The sequence below is a fragment of the Ruditapes philippinarum genome, unplaced genomic scaffold, assembly GCF_026571515.1.
Source record: "Ruditapes philippinarum isolate M1 unplaced genomic scaffold, ASM2657151v2 ctg696_1_1_1_1, whole genome shotgun sequence".
NCBI lineage: Eukaryota > Metazoa > Mollusca > Bivalvia > Venerida > Veneridae > Ruditapes > Ruditapes philippinarum.
Window position 1 is genome coordinate 78,120 of NW_026854942.1, and position 19,660 is coordinate 97,779.

General features: G+C 31.0%; 1 protein-coding gene across 1 annotated transcript in view; it reads right to left on the reverse strand.

The window, feature by feature from the left end:
* The window catches only part of LOC132741544 (protein sidekick-2-like), a 70,462-nt gene that overhangs the window by 3,949 nt on the left and 46,853 nt on the right, over positions 1 to 19,660 (reverse strand). The window contains exons 7-11 of the mRNA XM_060729733.1: positions 9,673 to 9,822; positions 7,788 to 7,868; positions 2,710 to 2,997; positions 2,091 to 2,384; positions 291 to 569 (exon numbers count right to left, since the gene is read on the reverse strand). Coding sequence (XP_060585716.1) covers positions 291 to 569; positions 2,091 to 2,384; positions 2,710 to 2,997; positions 7,788 to 7,868; positions 9,673 to 9,822 — 1,092 coding nt within the window. The remainder of the gene's footprint in view (positions 1 to 290; positions 570 to 2,090; positions 2,385 to 2,709; positions 2,998 to 7,787; positions 7,869 to 9,672; positions 9,823 to 19,660) is intronic.

The following is a 19,660-nucleotide window of genomic DNA, read 5'->3' on the forward strand; positions in this document are numbered from 1 at the left end:
TAATTAAAATATATATAATTACAAACAAACAGTTCAGTCTACTAATAATAAGACAATGGATTTCTAGCCAAACTACCAAACCTTTGTTGTTAGGCAATGAGTAAGGCACATTTTAAAACAATCAAATTATCGAATTGAGCAAAGATTGTGATATTGTTGGACATGCGTAAATTGGAACTCTATGATTTAATTTATCTTTATTGACAAATGTGTCTTAATCGAATATAAATAAACGTTCCACTAGCGTTGATTGAAATCATTTATTACTATAACGTTTAATCTATATTTACCTTTAGTTCTAACATGTAATGGCTCTATACACTGAACGATTCCTCTTGTATTTGTAGAGAACAACATAAGTATATAGTCAGTCGATGGTGAAAGATTTTTCAATGTCAAATGATTATCAGATTTTCCATTTGTGTCATGGTTGTCTTGTTCTTCATTATTCAAAACAACCAATTTAAAGGATTGCGAGTATCCACCATTTGAACCTGCATTCCATTTTACTTCCATGCCTTTTTCCGTAACATTTAAAGCCCTTAAGTTTGTAGGTGGGTCTGGCTTGCCTGAAAATGTATACTAAAATATTCAACATATTCCCTCGTTGGAATAAGTGGTAAATAACATCAAGGGTACAAATTAAGTTGGTAATCATTTTAGTATAATCACTGTTTTTTAAAGTAAGCATACTTACACCTAACAATTGTTCAAATCAAATTGTCCAAACCGTACCTCTTTTTTCCCACTGACTATTTTAATTGTTATATAAAATTGCTCCGGAAGTGACTGTGTGCATATTAGAATTTTTTATTTTAAAATGATTGCCTTGTTTTAGTAGATACTGTTTTGCTATATATTTTGAATATAATTATTCCATATCTTAACGTGTTACGAAATTAACATCAAAATGTCCACTTTTTCCAATTTTATTTCTATAGTAATCCATTTAAAAAAAATAAATATATTTAAAAAAAAAAACCAACATTCTTTGATAGTAACACATATTATGTTATGTTGGGATAAAAGATGTACATTTTACATTGTCTCTGATCATTTAAAACAAATCTACTGTAACATTTTCTATGGGTTTTGTATATAGGAATCTATTTTGCAAATGATATTGAATGGACCTTAAAAAATAAATAAATCATGAACTGGTTCCCCAGCCATATTAGTTTCTTAATACGTATACCCGCAGACTTCTTGATTTCAGATTATGTATGAAATAAGACATCATGACACTGGACATACAAATTAGTACCTATAATTGAAGTAGTCAAACATACCGCGCATAAGGCCAATCAGTGTATGAAATCATTATTATGAGCTTCATCAGTACATCAGTTTAAAAACATGTTATTATGTCTTACGTACTTATCATATTATATGTTATTTTGGTTTTGGAGTGTTATATGTGGACATATTACCTGTCAAGATTTTATATCACCCGAGCCGTAAGGCGAGGTTGATATTTTATCTTGGCAGGTAATATATCCACATATATCTCTTCAAAACCAAAATAATAATTTTATTACCCTTCCCCTGCCGAGTTAAGACGATTTTAATATAAATCATTGCTACTTCAAAAGAAACGTCGAAACAAGATTCCCTTTCGGGTACCCCTTCACCACAAGATGACGTCACATAAATACATGACTTTTTTTCTTTCGAACCTGACAAATGTAAACAAGAGAAAAAGAGTAGTCTGTTGAACGCACTTTTTTGGAATTAATATCAAGCTTTCACAAGGTCATATTTGTTTTTAAATTCTGATGAGAATATGTATCAATACTCTATTTTGGTGAATATTTATCATTTGACAGTTTAAAAAGTGCTTGCAAATCGGAATTTACATCGCGTAAAATCAAATCGTACGCGCATCGCCACAGCGCATGTTGTTTACAACGTGGGGTACCCAACGGGAAAATTTAGTGTGTATATTACCCGTCTGGCTCAGTTATATCAATTTCTTTCGGGTGACCAATATCCAATCAAAAAGGAGGAAAAAATCTGGAAGGGTAATAAAAATCCTTACTTGCAAAACGCAAAACACACACACACACACACACAATTATATGTATATATACCAAGTGTCCTCTTTTTCAATGACTGAATTCGAGTACATAATCCCTCAATACTTTTACCACGCAGCCCTAAGTCGTAGTAAGTTCCTTCAGATAAATTTTCCAACTGATAAGACATCTCCATTTCACCATTGTGTTCAATTTCTATATTTTCTATATTTCTATCTTTGGTCGAGCAAGTTAAAACAAACGTTTGCCTATTTCCACCGTCATCTCCTGGTTCCCATCGTACTCGTATACTTGATTCTGTAATATCGTTTCCGTCTACTCGAAACTCGCTTGGAGCATCCGGAACACCTGTTGAAATTTCGATTTCGTTTACTCTTGTCTTTTCAATTGTACAAAGCATATGTTTGCCTCATTGAAACATGCGGTTAACATGAAAATAAAACTTACTTGAGGTTTTTTTCATATCTTATCTTTATAAGTAATTTCGGAAATTTGTTATAACAACTATGGATAAGTTGACAGTATAATTTGTATTTGTCAAAATTGGAGTAACCTAAATGAAAATGTTTTAATCTAGTTGATAACATGTAATTCAAGGCGACACGCTTTAGTGTCACTGGTTAATATACCAACTATTTTCAAATGCCACTTATAATGAATGAATCATAGTTACCTTTTGTCCTTACTTTTAATGATTTGTATCTCTTAAAAACATTGTTTTGGTCTGCTTTGTCTGAACAATTCAGTTCAATATCATAAACAGTGGAATCCTGTAAATTTGAAAATGTGTAAGAGAAAGTAGTTCTTCCACTGTCGGAAATTAAAATTAGGTTAATGTTTGAACATGTTGAAATTTTCAAATAGTAAATTTTATCTGAAGATGGGTTTCTGTCATATCTCTTCCAACGAACTTTTATGCTTGTCTTTTCAACGTTAACGGTACTGAATTCTTGAGCAGATCCTTAAATAAAAACCAAAATTGTTGTTATAGTATAGTATAAGAATGTGATAAGTGAGAAAGATTTAATACATTTTTGATTTTCTCTTACTAATCGTATATCAGTGTTTCATAATTAATTTAGGAAATAAATATTATTTACTGGTATGCCAACCTGTGCAAAAAAATTCAATACAATTTCCTATGATTTTATCTTTACTTTATTTACCACAAGATATTTAAGAAAAAAACATGCAGAACTCAATTAGCTTGGCCTTAAATTACAAACTCACATAAGGATCATACTAAGTCAGACCTTATTTGCTCAACATGACAAATTTTTTGTCTGTCCAAGAGTCAACTCTGACTACTTTTATCCTAACAGATTTAGGAAAAAAATCAATAATTTACCGAAGAGATCAAGGTCATTTAATTTTAAGGCCAAGTTAAGTTTGTTTTGAAAGTGAGTAATAACGCGTATAAAGGCGTTATAAAATGCGAAATAATGCGCTATAACGCGGATAAAGCAGTATAACGGGAACAAAAACTCGTAATTACTCGAATCAAAAGACTTTATAACGCAACACAAAAGGCGTTTTATTGCCAATTGAATATCATATTGATGCTAATCAAATGTCTAAGTAACAAAAGAAAGGAAGAACAGTATTGATCTGTTTTTTTTTTTTTTCAAAATGCATGTGCTTTATATTTTTCAATTATTTTACGGATACTTCCTATTGCCACAATCTGACTTGTTATGTCCCATTAGGAAATACATTATGAGTAAACTACACGTATCACCAAACAGTAATTACTTATACCTAATTTGAACAGTTTTTTAGTTACAAAGGAAGATAATTTGTCTCCTAACTATGACTTAACTTAATCATTATCATATTTTTAGGCGAACCTATCACATAATTCAGATACACTTTACTTACACTCTTAGTGACGTACATGTACTGATGATTAACCACTAAATATCTTGAAAATTGCCCGAGGATTATATTATGTTACACATGTTTCGTATATATATAAACTGACAATGTATAATGAAAAATCATCATCATATAATGATAAATTTGCATCACATAATTATGTTACGAACTGGCATCATTATAAGATTATTAGAGCAAGCATAATTACACGGCGCATAATTATATTAATTATCATAATATAATGGTAAAATAGCATCGTGTCGCGTAAATTGAACAACATAAATATATTGATTTCTGTGCACCCATTTAGGATATATTCATATCTAATAAAATCTGTGCTGATGTTAAGTAAGTCATGGCTTTCTTTATTATCAGGTTATTATACATATCGGTTAGATAATTGCAAATATGACGCATACATACGATAAGATATATATGAAAGCTTGAATTAACCCCCTAAATGCCATGTTTGTGACTACTTGTGTGTCGTCATGTCGACATATATTTACGCGACATGACGTCCTCTATCAATAGACGGCAGGTGCACGCGCCGTCTAGTAGATATGCATTTGTTCATTTAGCAATGGGGAACATTTTAGACTTTTCTAATGTACAACATGTCACAGAGCTTAAGGGATAAAAATAAACGTTTAACTGAAGTGGTTGTGCCATGTTTGAATATCATATTCTTTTTATAATTATCTAATTTTATCTACCTTATAAATAACGTGCCAATGAGCCAGTCTTAAGTCGATCGTTCTAGTCTAATGACAGGAACCAAATTCGGGCTGGGAACAAGAGGTGCGGAAATATTTTTTGCAAAACAGGCAAAAAGTGTTCCACATGTAATTCATGAAAATAATTTACATTTAAGTTATGAAACAGATTAACTGATTGAAAAAGTACGTTTATTTTAAAATGTATCAAAAATATTTGCAATAGGTTATTTTGAAGGATTCTGTGACTGACGATTGCTCTCTTTCACCTTGATTTTTTTACTATATTTAGTGGTCCTATACCTAGATTCTAGAAACATATGTAATCTTTAGTTAAATCAAGTAGTTTACGTAACAATACGTACCTATGAATTGATTGTATATTTATTTATTCATAACTATAATTTGATATTACAGACATATTTTTGCTATTTGTAAAATAAGACACAGTTCGTCCTCAAATTCATTCGAACGAATATTATGCCATTCGCACCAATATCAAATGGACATATTCTCGGCACATATTGTCTAAAATTCATTTTAAGTTAAGCAATCATTTCAATTTTTCTTGTTATCCAATTTATTTTGCTTCGACCAGACGTTTCAATCATTGTCGCAACAGACAAACATTTCATACTTTCAGACACATAACAAGAACATGGAAAAAAAAGATTTGTTTCTCTATTACAGTTGTAGTATGCGAAGCGCATACTACAACTATTATAAAGAACGATTTTCAATTCAGATTTTGTACATTACCTGTGACTGTTCACATCATTTGGTATGATATTGATATGCAGCATCAACATTTAACTTGTTGTTTGGTTGGATAAGAAAGACGTATTGACAACATTTGTTTCAAGGCTTGTCGACATATCTTTTGTCAGTAATGGAGTTTATGAGAATTCGAAAAGCTATGTCAACCTATTTCATCTCGATAAGCCTTGAAATATCTCTGCTTTGGAAAATATCACCACGTCTTAACATCATTGGCACTGTCGGAAATACTTAATTAATATTCTGAAACTAAACCCCTCCCACCAAACCAAAAACTTAATACATTGAATGGTTCATCCTTGAAAGAACATTTCGGTAGACACTTTGAAAGGTCATTTGTATTTTATAACAAAATTTGGTATATGTACGTATATGCAGTGCATTTTGTACATGCGTTTTTATCTAACTAGCTGTTATACCAGATAAATAATTTTATTCAGTGCTTTGTTAGCAACGTTTTATATTTTATATACGTGTCACGGGGAGTAAAAAAAAGTGCAGCCCGGGACTCGAACCTTGGTTATCGCGGAATACCGTACCGAGGCTATCCGTGACATACGTATATACACTAATCATTAGGATGACGTTTGGATCTCTTTAAAATGACATTTCAGTTTACAGCCAAGTGTATTGTTCTGAGTTATAGTATTGTACATATGAAATTAAAATATTACCATAAACGTTTTGGAATGAGTTCAAATGTAGTTAGAATAGTACAAAAAAATCAACAAATAAACAAATCAAATGAGTAATAAAAAATGATTTAATTTATTAGAAATATTGTTGCCCAGGGGAATATTTGACTGTTTGCTAGTAGGAAATGCACTTCATATTGTATAGATATTTATAAAAAATTCAAATGTCCTAACAAATATGTTTATATGAGACTACTTATACGTCTTTATAATGGTATTTGGATATTTCTTATGCAGCAAAACTGTAAGTAACTTAACTGATATACATTAACACAGTGATTATGTGTCCAGACGGCCCTCAGATAAAACCCATTTGTATACTTAACTTACATTTATGATTTTTTCAACCATAAAGAGGCACATATATGTGACTGTTGTACTGCCTATCACTTTGTCAATAGTTAATTATGGCATACAGATTGACAGAATAGTTTACAGGAAAACATTGAAAGGTGTTCAGATGTTCGTGTTATTGTGTACCTGTGCATATTACTGTCATAAACATTGTTAATATACCTAACCGATATACTGTCATTTGCAAAGTTATCAATATCATAATTAACAAAACAGTCGATTTGGCTGTTAACTGAAATGTCCTTTCAATGGTATCCGGATGTCTTTTCAGTAGTAAAGCATTTTAATACTGGTACCCTCTAATTTTTTAACACATAAGTACCCTCAAAGCGCGACATATGATTTTATGTGCGTTAATCGTTAAGTCTATATGTGATATTTCTTACTTTTATGTACATATTATATACTTAGTGATTAACGCACATAAAAGCATATGTCGTGCTTTGAGGATACCTATGTGTTAAAAAATAAGAGGGTAACTGTAATAAAAATTCAAATGAAGAGAGGTAGCCCGTGCCGCTGCAAAACCGAAAGTAGGGTGTTTATGAATTTTTCATTTATTTTTGACAATATGTCCGAAGATGATGTGTATATGACCATATTAAATATGTATAATGCATATATAATCAAGCCACAGGTTCATTTCAGCCATAAAAATATGTCGATGTGATGGGCGAGGCAAGACATGTCGATTTTTTGTAGCTTATTGTGAAGTTCCAGTACATGAAAAACGGGCACATGACAAATCAGCACATAAATAAAACATTATTATAGTATTCCGTGGTATACATCTTTTCTACGTGTCATACTGCCTTTCCTTATTACAATGAAATTTTACTAGATTGTTATCTATCGCTGATTTGTTTTTAGCAGAGAATGACCTGTGCATGTTCAAAGAGCGTACCGTTTGAGCAGATTTCGCAATGAGTGTACCGATATGGATACGCACCGTGTTTTAGTTTTACTAATGTATAATTATGATAAAAGAAAATAATAATATAGCATGTTTCTCTTTTAAAGAAACATGTCAGAAAAAAGTGATAGCCTCAAAAATTAAAACATTGCTGATGGATACATGTATTTGACAATGGGGGAAAAAGGAGTATATTTTGGATTGAGAATGACTACTCACTGAAAAACCCTGTTCACTTACAAATAATAACTTGAGAACCATTCGGCTTATTATCGCAAGGTTGATCCAGGCTTGTAAATGACCCCTTTGTGTTTAAGAAATTTTTGAATGATAAGATATTTTCCTGAGTAATCATGTATAACACTATTTGACTTGTAGTATTTGTATCTAAAGGAAGTCAAAAGTGTAATTATAAACTTACCTTTATCTAATTTGCAGTATTTGATGATAAGGTAAAGTCCAAAAAATGGTATGAACAATCTGCAGTTCTTATAGTTCAGGACTGCAACACAAAATATGTACAATTCAGTCATCTTATGTGTGCAAATTATAATGATGCTTGTGTTATAAAGTCATTAATCATTGTTAAGTACAATGCTAAATTTTATTGGATGATTACCCAGCAGCGTGAAGCCTATCTTGAATGAAGCGCTTGCCGAGTCTTACTTAGATACCTTAGCTAATAACGAGTCCAATTGAATTAGTATTATTTACAAATGTATGCATCTTTAATTAACACCATTGCAATTTTTAAATAACTGTGTTAGTTCATGTACAGTTAAGATACGATATGATTTCTGTAGACTCTGAAAAAAAGAAAAAGTAGTTGGAATACAATTCCTCGTTACTATTATTATAACTGTTATTACAATAAAATATAATTAAGATATTTTGGATTCGAAAGTTGAAACAATGCTAGGTAATCTTATATGGAGCTTTTTGACTGGCAAAATAAAACCAGATATTAAATTGATAAGATGAGATCTAACGATGATGTATGTTTGGGATCACGTTGTGCAAACACTGAAAGTTTAATAAATGATAGCGGTATAACTTTCTTTTCAAATACCGTTATTTTAATATGATGTTGTATATCAATAATCGGGTGAATAATATTATTGCTGGATCCTGACAAGTGTGATTTTGATATATGTAAAATGAATACATTTATTTAATCACAAATATTATTGAATAGAAATCTATTTCATGCATAACAAATACATAATATTTACAGTGTGCAACGTTAAATTTCGCATCCTCGCCTAATATTGCACTGACGTTAAAAGTCGCAAAGTTAACGCTACGTGTCGTTATACACGCTAAATATCACAATGGTCCTGACTAAAGTGAACTTGGGCACTTTAAAACAGAAAGATATGCAAAAGATATTAAAGAAATATACTATTGAATACCATATTGTTATGCTATTTTAGCCTGTTTTGACAGAAAAGTATTGGAACGGTTTTAAATTTTAATTCAATTTTCATAATTAGAATAATATGTTCTACCACAAAGTGATATAATATTAATATTTCGCTAGTGCGAAGGTAATATGACGTTATATATATATTTCATATCTACGAAAAACAAACAAAATTTTCTTTTTATTTCATAAAAACTACATCAACAAAAGCAGGGTAAAACTTACTAACAATATTATCAATCGAGTTTTTTTTTTCATAAAAGATGTTACAGCCAATTGGATCTCGTTTTAAGAATAAAAAGGGCTACTAACAAGTCTGTATTTCTTTCATAAATACAAAAATTAAGCCACTTTAAAGTTGTTATTAGCGCGTATTTTTGCTGATAATTGGGAATCATGTACCAACAATATTTAGTCATTTCAACAAACTTATCAATAGCATTTTCAGTTTCTTATTTTAATTTTGAAAGTGAATACAAACAGTCAAGGGTTTCCCTCATATATTTTGAAAATATGATAATTTCCGTGCACCTGAGAGGATATTGTGTGAACATTACACTAAAAAAGTATGTTTTTGCGACACATCTTTAACATGTACTTGTATCTTTTCAAATGAAGGTCATAAGTATTTACCTTCCTATGACATGCAAAATTAAGCGAAAACAATGGGCATATAACGGTCCTGATTTTTCGTGCGATATTTAGCGTAAAAAGGGCAATATATATTAACCGCTCGACGACTGCAAAATCCAGTGTTCATTCCGACATTTTGCGTTAGCCTTGCGAGATTAACGTAACGTGCGACATTTAGCTTTAATGCGACATTTAACGCTGCCAAATATATGTTTAACTTAGTTGAACAGTTGTGTCAATCTTCACCTACCTTTATGTAATTTATTTGATAATTGTTGATTGAAATAAATAACAACTGCAGGTATATAAGATAATAGCATCAAACAAGCAACGCAAGAAGGTATGATGATGACACACAAATCGATTTCTTCAAACCGGTTTTCCGACTGACTCGGTCTTACTGTAAATATATATCAACCATTCATGTATGTATAACATTAAAATATCATGTATGATCATATTATATGTTACAACACACACTTTAATATACACCAACATTTTAAGAGCACTAACTTAATAATCTTTATACATCATTTTATACATTCGTTTCTATATTGACAAACCTGATTAAAATTTAATAAATATAATTCTACCAGAAAGATGAACGCATTTAGCAGTCGCATTTGGTGTCACTGACAAAATGTCAACGAATATTTATTTTAGATTTAAAAAAAAATATTTTCAGAGCAGTACCTTTATCAAGAATAATAAGAAAAGAATGTTAGGACAACTAAATAAGTTAAAATTTCTTCTGGTCATGTCAATTTTATTTTCTCTTTTTCTAATTTTATTTGAACAATAAACATACCATATACACCTGGTAAATAAGTTAAGCACAACCTGAAACTTAAAATTGGTTGTGACTGAAAGAAATGTCACGACTTCTTAATTGAGCTAAGAAATAGTAATTTGATAAGTAGCGAAAGAAGTTTAGTAAATTAAATAATAAACCAGTAAATTTATGAGTTCAGTTTATTCTTAAGTATTGGAGCATAGTCAAATTTGTTGCTTTTTACCAAAAATGTGAGTGTTTATAAGTATGGTGTTGTGGTGTTAACAAAACATTTAGTGGTGGATATTTTGTTAACTGTAGACGATAACGTTACCTAAAATGGCATTATGTAGCCAAACTTTTAATAATGCGTGTAATGGGCACGTGCCTGGATGATAGCCCCAACCCTTCTCCTCATATCAGTAACGCGTCTAATGCCATTTGGACTTAAAGTTTGCCATTCCGGGTGCTGAGCTTGTTCCAGTTGTTGCAGGTTGACTACAGATGATTCGCATAATTGCCCAAATTAAATTTAAAATATCAGTTGTGGTCATGCCAACATTGAGGTAAAATACAGAGTGTTTGCTTAACTTATTTCCAGGTGTATATATATATTTATTTTTTTTCGAAATGTTTATTCATTTTAGACCAACACAACGCCAATGTCTTAGAAAAAATCAGTTTTAAAAAAGTTATATTAATTGAAGAAAAAACCTCGGACCGGATTTACTTAATTACAGGTAAGGTATTTATTATTAAATGGGCTTGCAAACACAGGTAAAAATGCACCGCATGTTTAACGTATGTGACACACATGTTTTACATGTGGTAGAAACATGTGGTTTCTCCAAGAAAAGTAACCCATATGTTTAACATATGGTGCAGACACATGTTTTTCATACGGATACACATGAATGAAATATGTTTTTTCATATGGTAGGGAACAGTGTTTGGTCAAGAACAGGACACTGTATGTTTCATTTATGGTATAGATTTATGTTTTTCACATATGGATTCACATGGTAAATTGTGTTCCAGAGTTTGTTTTGGTTGAACTTAATAATTCATAAGACTTTAACAAGACTTTATTAGTCTTAAGTGTTTAACTCTACATTTAAGTGAAATTATATATTCACATGGTAAATTGTGTTCCAGAGTTTGTTTTGGTTGAACTTGATAATTCATAAGATTTAACAAGTCTTAAGTGTTCAACTCTACATTTAAGTGAAATTATATATTCACATCCAGAGTTTGTTTTGGTTGAACTTGATAATTCATAAGACTTTTACAAGTCTTAAGTGTTCAATTCTACATATAAGTGAAATTATATATTCACATGGTAAAATGTGTTCCAGAGTTTGTTTTGGTTGAACTTGATAATTCATAAGACTTTAACAAGTCTTAAGTGTTCGACTCTACTACATTTAAGTGAAATTATATATATATGTATATAATTATGCTTATAAAATAATTTTCAAACATCGGAGAATATGTAAAATATGTACTGCAAATATTTGAACATATTATCTGTAATCATTAAAATATATGCATTCATTTCTTATTGAAAAATTTGACTAAGTATTTATAGAAAATGAACTTTTTATTACTATTACCTCCATTTATTTACTGGAAATGTAAAATTCGGTAATATATTTTATAAAAAACAATGCTTTTTGCAACTTACAAAATTGATAAATCTTAACACTAAGTATAATTTAGTTTTATTAAGTGAACATTTTAACAATAAAGAACCACGGTCACTCCCTACGGGTCACTTCGTTTTGGATTACTCACTTAATAAACACTAGCTTATACAACGGGAGAACAAATCATGGATAAAAATGAATGGCAAACTATTCCCCCTAACCAGTTAATCACCTTGACGATTCATCCGTAATTTAGATAATTTAGACCGTTTCTTCCTCTGACAGTTCTTCCCTTAATTTAAAATATAATCAGCTATCCCACCAAAAGATATTTATCATTTATTTATTTTCATCTGTTGTATAAAGGTATTTTATTGATGTTTTTTTTTTTCAACATGATAAGATGCATTTGAAGTGAAGGCAAGTTTTCCCCCATAGATTTACTACAATTACAAATTGTACATAGATGCATGAACCAATCATATTTTAAGAATATCATGTTCAATCTAATTAAAACTTTTAAAAATGTAAATCTTGCAGAATATATGACCCGTCAATTTATCATATGAAAAACATATGAAAGTTCACATAAGTTTAAAATATAAATATTGATATTTATATGAAAAATATGTGATAACCATGAGTTAAACATATGTTTGTTGACATATGTTTTTCATATGATCCTGTTTAACATAGGTTAATCTTACATATGAAAAACATACGTTCTAACACACATGTTTTTAACACATATAAAACGCATTTGTGTCTCCGTTTTTCACTCCAAGAATGTAAAAATGCGAAACATGACGATACGACACAATGCAAAAAACGATCTTCTGTTGATTTTGCAAATGCAAAAACACAAACATACGACGAAATTGGATTCGATAGCATTATCAATATAATTCAGTGGTCTTTCTGCTCTTGCTTAACAAAAATAAATAAACAAGTAAATAAACAAATAAATAAATAAATAAATTAACAAATAAATAAACAAATAAATAAAACATCTTGTACATATTGAAAATATTTAACTTTGAAAGTCTTCTCAATGTTAATTAACGTGAAATTTTATTTAGAAAACTTTGGTACTTGAAATAACCTATGGTACTTATTCAATATCAGCATCATAGAGACTATCAAATCTATTGTTTGTATCAGTATTTTGCAAAAATGACTCATTTCACTTAACACGTATTTGTTGATTTCAGCTCATGAAGTTTGAATTATTTCATAAAAAATATGTTTTTAAAGAAAAGAAATATGCTTGTTACATGTATAACTTTTTAACGTCTGCTATACTAAAAATGTAATATACATTGCCTTTTTAACTTATTATTCCATGCTTTCCAGTGTTTTACTATAATACAATAGATGATAAGATCTATATTCTGATAAACCACATTTATAAAATATTATTTTCACTGTAGCCGGACTATATCTAAATCCGGATGAAAAGAATATCATAACTAGATCTACATGAAATAACAGGCGAAAATAAATGTTATCATACGTTTAGAAAAAGGAAAATCGATATCATCATACATCATGTTAAAAATGAAACAAAATTAGGAAAAATTTAACAGAACTATATAGCAAAATTGACGTCATGATGTGATGACGTCATACAAGGAATTTGCGACGTTACGCGGAAAAATCAGTAAATAATTCTTAATAGATCAAAAGAAAATTTGTTTGTTTTGCATGTGAGACTGAAATATATTTCATTCGTGAACACCAGCTATTCGTGAAAATATTGCATCTGGTGTTCACTCAGTGAAATATATTTTAATCTTACAAGCAAAACAAACAAATATAATTCACTTTTGTTCTAAATATAAAGTGACCAGGAAAAATGTGTGACCAGAAAAAAAGAAACAAACATTTTATATTTAGCCTTGTTTTACTTTTCCCGGTAATTTCTGTAGGTCATATTTATGTCATTAAGCCATCTTACATTTCAAATGAAAACACGAATAGCAATATATCACTATTAAATTGTCATGGACAGTCTATGACCTAACGTAATTGCATGCAGGACAAGAACCTCGAAAACAGTGTTTTCTATATCGCACTTTATTAAAATATCGTGGTTTCGCGTTTTCGCCCCAGATCTCCAATCTTGTTTTCGCCTTCGCGGTCAGTAGGGCGAAAACACGATACAAGATCGCAAAAACACGTTTGCGCGCTATTAATATCGTGATCTTGTATTGTGTTTTTGCGTCAATTCATTGCGTTTTCGCGATTTCGCCCTTAGGGCGACAGCCCGAAACCACGATGGCCCTAATGGAATTCCGTAGTTACCCAGCAATATGGTCTACTATTATTAAAACAAATCGTTAACCTTATTATAGTAAACATTTTTATTAATTTAATCATCATTTTTATGCAATATCTTATTCAGTTACACAAATATTTGCAATTTCAATCTGCCAATCTTACAAGAGAAAGGATTAAGATCTTTATATCCCTCAATTATTGTACTTAATCGTATCGGCATTGTCCACCGTATCCCCCAATGACGTCATCCAATGGCGACAACTTGAAAACGGTCTTAAATGAAAGGTCTATATGATGGCTTGATTGCTTTAAGCTTGTTGCAACAAGAACCGGTTGAACCGGGTGATGCTCCCCGAGAAGGTTTTGGACACAGGGAAGTATAAAAAAATGAACAAAGGGCAAAAACTCCAAAATTTGGCAATGCAGAGTTATGGTATTTTGCACTGCACTACTACCAAATGAGATCTATCTACCTACAAAGTTTCATGTTAATATCTTTTATAATTTTAGAGAAATGTCCGGGCCGAAGTTAAAAGTTTCAAAATGAACAAAGGGCAATAACTCCAAAAATAGACAAGACAGAGTTATGATTCTTTAACAATGCACTTCAACTCAATGAGATCTATCTAGAGTTATGTCCCGGACAAAGTTCAAAGTGTAAAAATAAACAAAGGGCAATAATTCAAAAATTAGGCACGGCAAAGTTACAGTTTTTGTGCATTGCAAACCTACTCAATGAGATCTATCTATCTGCAAAGTTTCATGTTGATAACTCTTATAGTTTAAGAGTTATGTCCTGGACTAGGTAAAAAGTGTAAAATAAACAAAGGGCAATAATTCAAAAAATAGGCAGGGCAGAGATACGATTCTTGTGCACTGCATATCTACTCAATGAGATCTATCTACCTACAAAGTCTCATGTTGATACCTCTTGTTGTTACAAAGTTATGTCCCGGACAAGAAAAGCGGACGGACAGACGGACGGACAAAACAGCGACTATATGCTCACCCTTCGGGCAGCATAAAAATGGTGGACAGGATAAATACTTTTAGAGTGAACGTTTTCTTCAAATTATGTGAGTAAAACCTTGTTATTTGATCTGTTTCAATGTTACCAGCAGAAGGGTTAATTTTTTTCTTTAACATAGGTTAACATAAGAGGGTAAATATATTACATTTTGGTGCACTGGCATCTAAAAATAACCCTTGGACTTATTAAATCTCTCACCCTGTGGACTGTGGCTAAATAAGGGTCTGCTTCTACAGATGCTATTTGGTACTTCTTCGTCTCGTTGTCACTATTGCTTAAAAAGAAACCATTGCTTATGCGATGCTTTCGTGTGCTTGTGCAATGTCATTTGACAATTGTGTTTTGATAATTAAACGATTTGGGTCGTCATTAAGCTGTTTTTACATTACGCATAGATTCACGCATATTAAAAAATGTTCAAAAACGGCGCGTGATCAGGGCAATGGCAATCTATCCGTTAATTTCCTCTTCCGTATTCTTGCTTTTTATGAAAGAATAGCGATTTAAATTAGATAATGATCTTAAATTTCGAAATTCTAACGTATTTACTTGCTGCAGAATACCTTAGTTGATGAAAGAAAAATCGGGATAAAAATAGCAAAATAATAATAATAACAACAACACCAACGACAACAACAAAAGAAATACAACAAAAACAACCGAATGCAAGTATAATTTCACTTCAGCAATCTGAAATACTGACGTCAAACTCAACAAAGAAATGAAGATTTACACTTTCAAAAATTGTATTAAATTAGAATTCACTATAATATAAAAGTTCATTTAAGGAATTTGATTAGTTATGATTATAAATTCCCTGTAAAATAATAATACCGTATCAGTCGTTCAAATCAATAATGTCTAAATATTTTATTATGTGATTGCATTGGCTGAGTCAATTTCAAGAAGTCTTAAGATATTACTTTCTAATCAATAATGTCTAGATATTTTATGTGATTGTATTGGCTGAGTCAATTTCAAGAAGTCTTAAGATATTACTTTCTAATCAATAATGTCTAGATATTTTATGTGATTGCATTGGCTGAGTCAATTTCAAGAAGTCTTAAGATATTACTTTTAACTACAAACACAGACATCTTCATGTTTCAAAGTTAGTAATGAAATAGTATTACTGACTAATCTGTCATATTTTTATTGATGATGTGCTGCTATATAGATATGTCCTACAATAACTTTACTGTTTGCGTCCATAAACAGAATGTAGGTTTGCAAGAAACTTTCACTAGATATGTGTGTTTGCGAGAAACGTTCAAGAGATTTCAAGTATTTTAAAGACGAATTGTTTGTGATATATCAGTATAATGTTGTTGATCCCGTTGATTGTTTTCATTTTTATTGTCTTTCTTTCATTCGTTGTCAAACAAAAAAAATAAGTAATCATCATAATCATTATAACTGTAAAATTACAGCGAAGCAACCTGTATAAATGCAGAAACATACTTTACCAGTTTTACCAGTTTTATGTCTTGTTCAAGCACAGCAGTACCAAAAGTTCTGCTACGTAGTACTGAATTTGATGAAATATTATAAAGAATACCTTTCATATCCGAATTGGTAGTAATGTTATAAATGCAATCTGATGTTGTTGCTGCAATTTTGATGCTAGTAAAGTATGAAACGGACGATTCATTTATGTCTAAAACAAAAATGTCTTTCTTATATTCTAAGAAAAAAACACTTTCTATGTTTTTGCCCAAATGAAGTACTTATTTTCAGCTTTATAAATATTTGTAGGTAACTAGCATATTTCACCAATTTGTTTGTGCTATTTAAAAACAGTATATAAAATATTTATTTTTTATCAATATTTAACTCTTCTATAAATGTTTACCAATTTGTCATGTATCGATTAACCTGAAATCCACCTGTATGACTTAAGAATAGAAATTCAATACCAAAAAAAAAAAAACAAACAAAAAACACTTTGATGGTGTTGTGAAATTTACTGGCATAGTTTAATTAGTGTCAACAATTCAGTTTAGCCTTGATTTACACGTTAAAGTACATATATATTATACCGCGGAAAGATTATTAGTTTTTTTTAAAACGAACAGTCGATATTCGCAAAATTTGCACGTGAAATGAAATATTGGAAGGTCATCTGAATGCATGTGTTTTAGTATACTGGTTGTAAACATGGCTGAGTTACATTGTGATTTAGAGAGGAGCAAAAACTTTATGAGCGTCAAAACAATAATGGATCTAAATTTAATGTATCAAGAAAATGCCCTTCCATATCGTGAAATAACTGAGTGCCTGTCAATGTTTAATGAAGGTATGATGAAACCCGCCCTGTGTGGCCAATTTCCGCTACCTCTGAAAAGGCATAAGCACTGTCCAAATCATAGTTGATAAAGATGCATGCAAGATATACTATGCAGGAAATAAGTGACATATCGGATATAAGGGCGTCAAATAATTATGTTTTACATCTTGAACGAAAACTTAAATTTAGGGAAAGTGTGCATTCGTTTGATTCTTCATTTTTTAACATCTGACAAAAAAAGGGAGCTTATTGAAAAAAGCCTCGGCCTTATTGACCGGGTTCAAAGATTGAGACTTTAAACACGTGACAAAAATTTTCATAGGGAATAAAAACTGACATAATATTTCTGAGCCCGACAATAAAATCAGAAATAAAATGCAGGGAAATAAAAATAGCAATTGTGCAGTTGTTGCTCGACGTAGTAGGAGCCTTTCAAGTTTGTGATCACTTTGTTTCCAGATTTTTATACTTCACAACAGCAGGTGTCAAGTGCTGTGTGGCAGCTGTAAAAAGTTGCCCCGTACTTCACGTCAGTGTTGTTATATTTTTCTGGTCCTTCGGGATCATTGATGCCAGCACTATTAAGTGCTGAGAATTGAGTACCGCTCGGCCGGTGCTAGGGGGCGTGAGGCATGTGGCACTTATTCAGTATCCCTCATGTACAGACTCAATTAAACGAGTCTGCAATTCTCTTGTTATTTTGTTGTGATTAATGCTTCCGAAGGATCACTTTGTTTCCAGATTTGTTTATGCTTTACTTTTTTTGCAGTGATGGAATACTGGGACGTATCGCCTATTCTGAGAGGGGCAGTTTAACTGAAACATTTCATCGTAACCAAACTGTGGTTAATCACTATATCACAAAGAACCTAAGGTCTGGGGGCGCAGGATTTATGTACTCAATGATAATGCACCTGTGCTCCTGTCAGCTTTGGTTTAAGCATTTTAGAGGAGCAGATAATTGAGGGTTTTTTACATTCCGCTTATATTCCTGACGTATCTCCTTGTGACTTTTGGATAAATCCATACATCAGACATTCGCGGTCGCTGGTTAAAAATCCATTGTAATGTCGGAAGCGCTCTCTGGCAATGTATTGTCAGTACACTCAAAGAACAGTTCAAAAATTGAGTCTGGATAAATGTGTCGAGGTCAATAATGGAGATTATTTAGTAGGACTCTGCTTATAATTTTTACTTACATGTATTTATAAAAACACACTGCAGTTGCCACTTATTTGATTTTGCTCCTCAAAGGTGTAATTATTGTAGTTTTATTTTTTACTTTTAAAGGGTTGTTAATTTATAGTAGTATTGATTATTTTGGTTATGTAATCAATTTTGTCTAAAACCATCCTTTAACTTCTTACAAATGTTTCTCGATGCCGTACAAGTCCAGTAACAAGGATATAAATACAAAATACAATAATAAATAGGACACCTTCCTTCAACATAAATTTTCTGGTGTCTCATTGCTATTTTCTTAAGATTCTTTTACAATTATTTAAAAGTATTATTCAAAGAGGGTGTTCAATGAATAGAAATAAACCCTATTTAACAGTATTAAAATACTTAACAAACAAAGCATGAAAAAGATCTATAAACGCCTTTTAGCATTTACAAGTTCAGATAAAAGGCAAACAGATGTGTTAGTGTTATGTTGTTCAAATAGTCTTTGACGTAACTCATAAAAGAAGACAGTTCACGTAGTTTAAAATAAGTTTTGATAAGTTTATTTTCAATATTCCATAAGGCTATATAGCCCATGAGGATATACAATGCATTTTAATATGGCAAGACAGTAAATGTCAAAACAATTTAAACAGCGGAGAAGGTTTACAAATAATTAAATGTCTTCCTAATTAGTATGACATCAGATATTCTTACCAAATTCCACTTGGGTATAACTTTAATTTTACTATGAGAATTTTTTCAGATATTTTATAACAAGATATCTACGGTTCTTTCAATCGAAAATTATATCATACTGTACCGCATAAAATGTTAATTTCGAGGAAAATGTAACATATACCCATGTGAAATTTCACATTGCACAAAATGAAAATCGAAACTCTATTCTATAAGCACATTTAGTCTAAATTATATAAGCATTTGATAATAACATGCAATATATAGTATAACAAACTCACCCCATTACATGAAAAAATAACTACTATGAATACACGCAACTGCACCTATACTATATACTTAACTCTCAAAAGATAT